At 64.9% G+C, this 1,264-nt stretch overlaps 1 protein-coding gene across 1 annotated transcript in view; it reads left to right on the forward strand.

Moving 5' to 3' along the window:
• The window catches only part of LOC104084227 (prospero homeobox protein 2-like), a gene marked incomplete at its 5' end in the record, with an annotated part of 6,552 nt that overhangs the window by 4,783 nt on the left and 505 nt on the right, over positions 1-1,264 (forward strand). The window contains one exon of the mRNA XM_009587978.1: positions 672-783. Coding sequence (XP_009586273.1) covers positions 672-783 — 112 coding nt within the window. The remainder of the gene's footprint in view (positions 1-671; positions 784-1,264) is intronic.

A 1,264-nucleotide genomic window follows, 5' to 3' on the forward strand; every position in this document is an offset into this window, starting at 1 on the left:
GAGACAGCAGCAGCAGCATCCCCTGCCCCTGAGCCCTGCTGCCATGGAGAGCCTGGCGCTGCTGCCAGGTGGCCGGGATGGCCGCGGGGAGCTGCAGGCTGCGATGGACGGGGCGCCCTTCACCTCCACCCATATATCCTTTGGGGGCAGCAGGAGAGGTCTCTGGGCTTGGACATGCTCCCCTTGTCCTCCAGAGCCACAGCTTGGCACAGCCCCTGCTGGTCTCCCCAGGGCCAGGGTCCCTGCTGCTCCACAGAGGGCTAAAAAGGGGTGGGCAGGAAAGGGGTCCTGAGCCATGGAGGGGCACTGCTGCTCCTCAGGGTTGGTTAGATGCTGTAGCGTAGCTGGGGGTAGAAGTCAGGAGCTCCCAAGCCTCCTCTTGGGCCATCCTGGCAGTCCCGTCATCCTATGCCAGGAAAAGGTGTCTCACGGAAATCCCTGCTCCCCTCACTTCCCCTGGCCTGGGAAGTGCTGTAGGGAGTGGCAGCTTCCCCGGGGATGCCAAAGGGAAAAGCCAGTGGCTGCCCAGCCAGGGATGAACCCCGTCCACCCTGCTGCCAGGCCGTGGGGAGGGCTTATCGTGGGCACTAGGCACGTGTGTGCCAGGGCCAGTGCTCAGGGACGCGCCGAGCCCTTTGGGTTGCTGCATGCAGGCTTTCCTTGACCCCGAGGCAGATGCAGGAGGCGCTGACCCCCGGCCACCTGAGGAAGGCCAAGCTGATGTTTTTCTTCACCCGCTACCCCAGCTCTACTCTGCTGAAGACCTACTTCCTCGACGTGCAGGTAAAATGGCAGCACCTGGTGCTGGTGCCAGGCAGGGCTCCCATGCAGTGTGGCAGCCAGCCCGCCTTGCTGGGGAACCGTGGGGAAGAGGATGCTCTCGTGTCCCCCCACCTCACTGGCAGGAGCAGGGGGACAGCACCCACTTCAGCACGGGCTGCCGTGGAGCGGGTGCTCAGGGCCACAGCAGACCTGGGCTGCCAGGTCTTCACTCTCTGCAATCAAGGCGTTGCGACTAAAGCACATCACAAACGTGCGTCTCCACTGCAGGGTGGCTGGGATCCGAATCTCAGGGGGGAGAGGCACCATGGGCACCCCTGTGTCATGGTCCTGGCTGGTGCTTTTGCACCCCTGGGGCAGGACTGGGTTTGGGGCCAGGCCAGCGGTGCGTGGCTGGGCTTGCGGAGGGCTCGTGGGTCGGGAGGGTCCAAGCTGGCGTAACGCCTGTCCTCCGGCCGTCCCCCCGGCAGTTCAGGCGCTGACT

Source organism: Fulmarus glacialis, unplaced genomic scaffold (assembly GCF_000690835.1).
Source record: "Fulmarus glacialis isolate BGI_N327 unplaced genomic scaffold, ASM69083v1 scaffold16581, whole genome shotgun sequence".
NCBI classification, from domain to species: Eukaryota; Metazoa; Chordata; class Aves; order Procellariiformes; family Procellariidae; genus Fulmarus; species Fulmarus glacialis.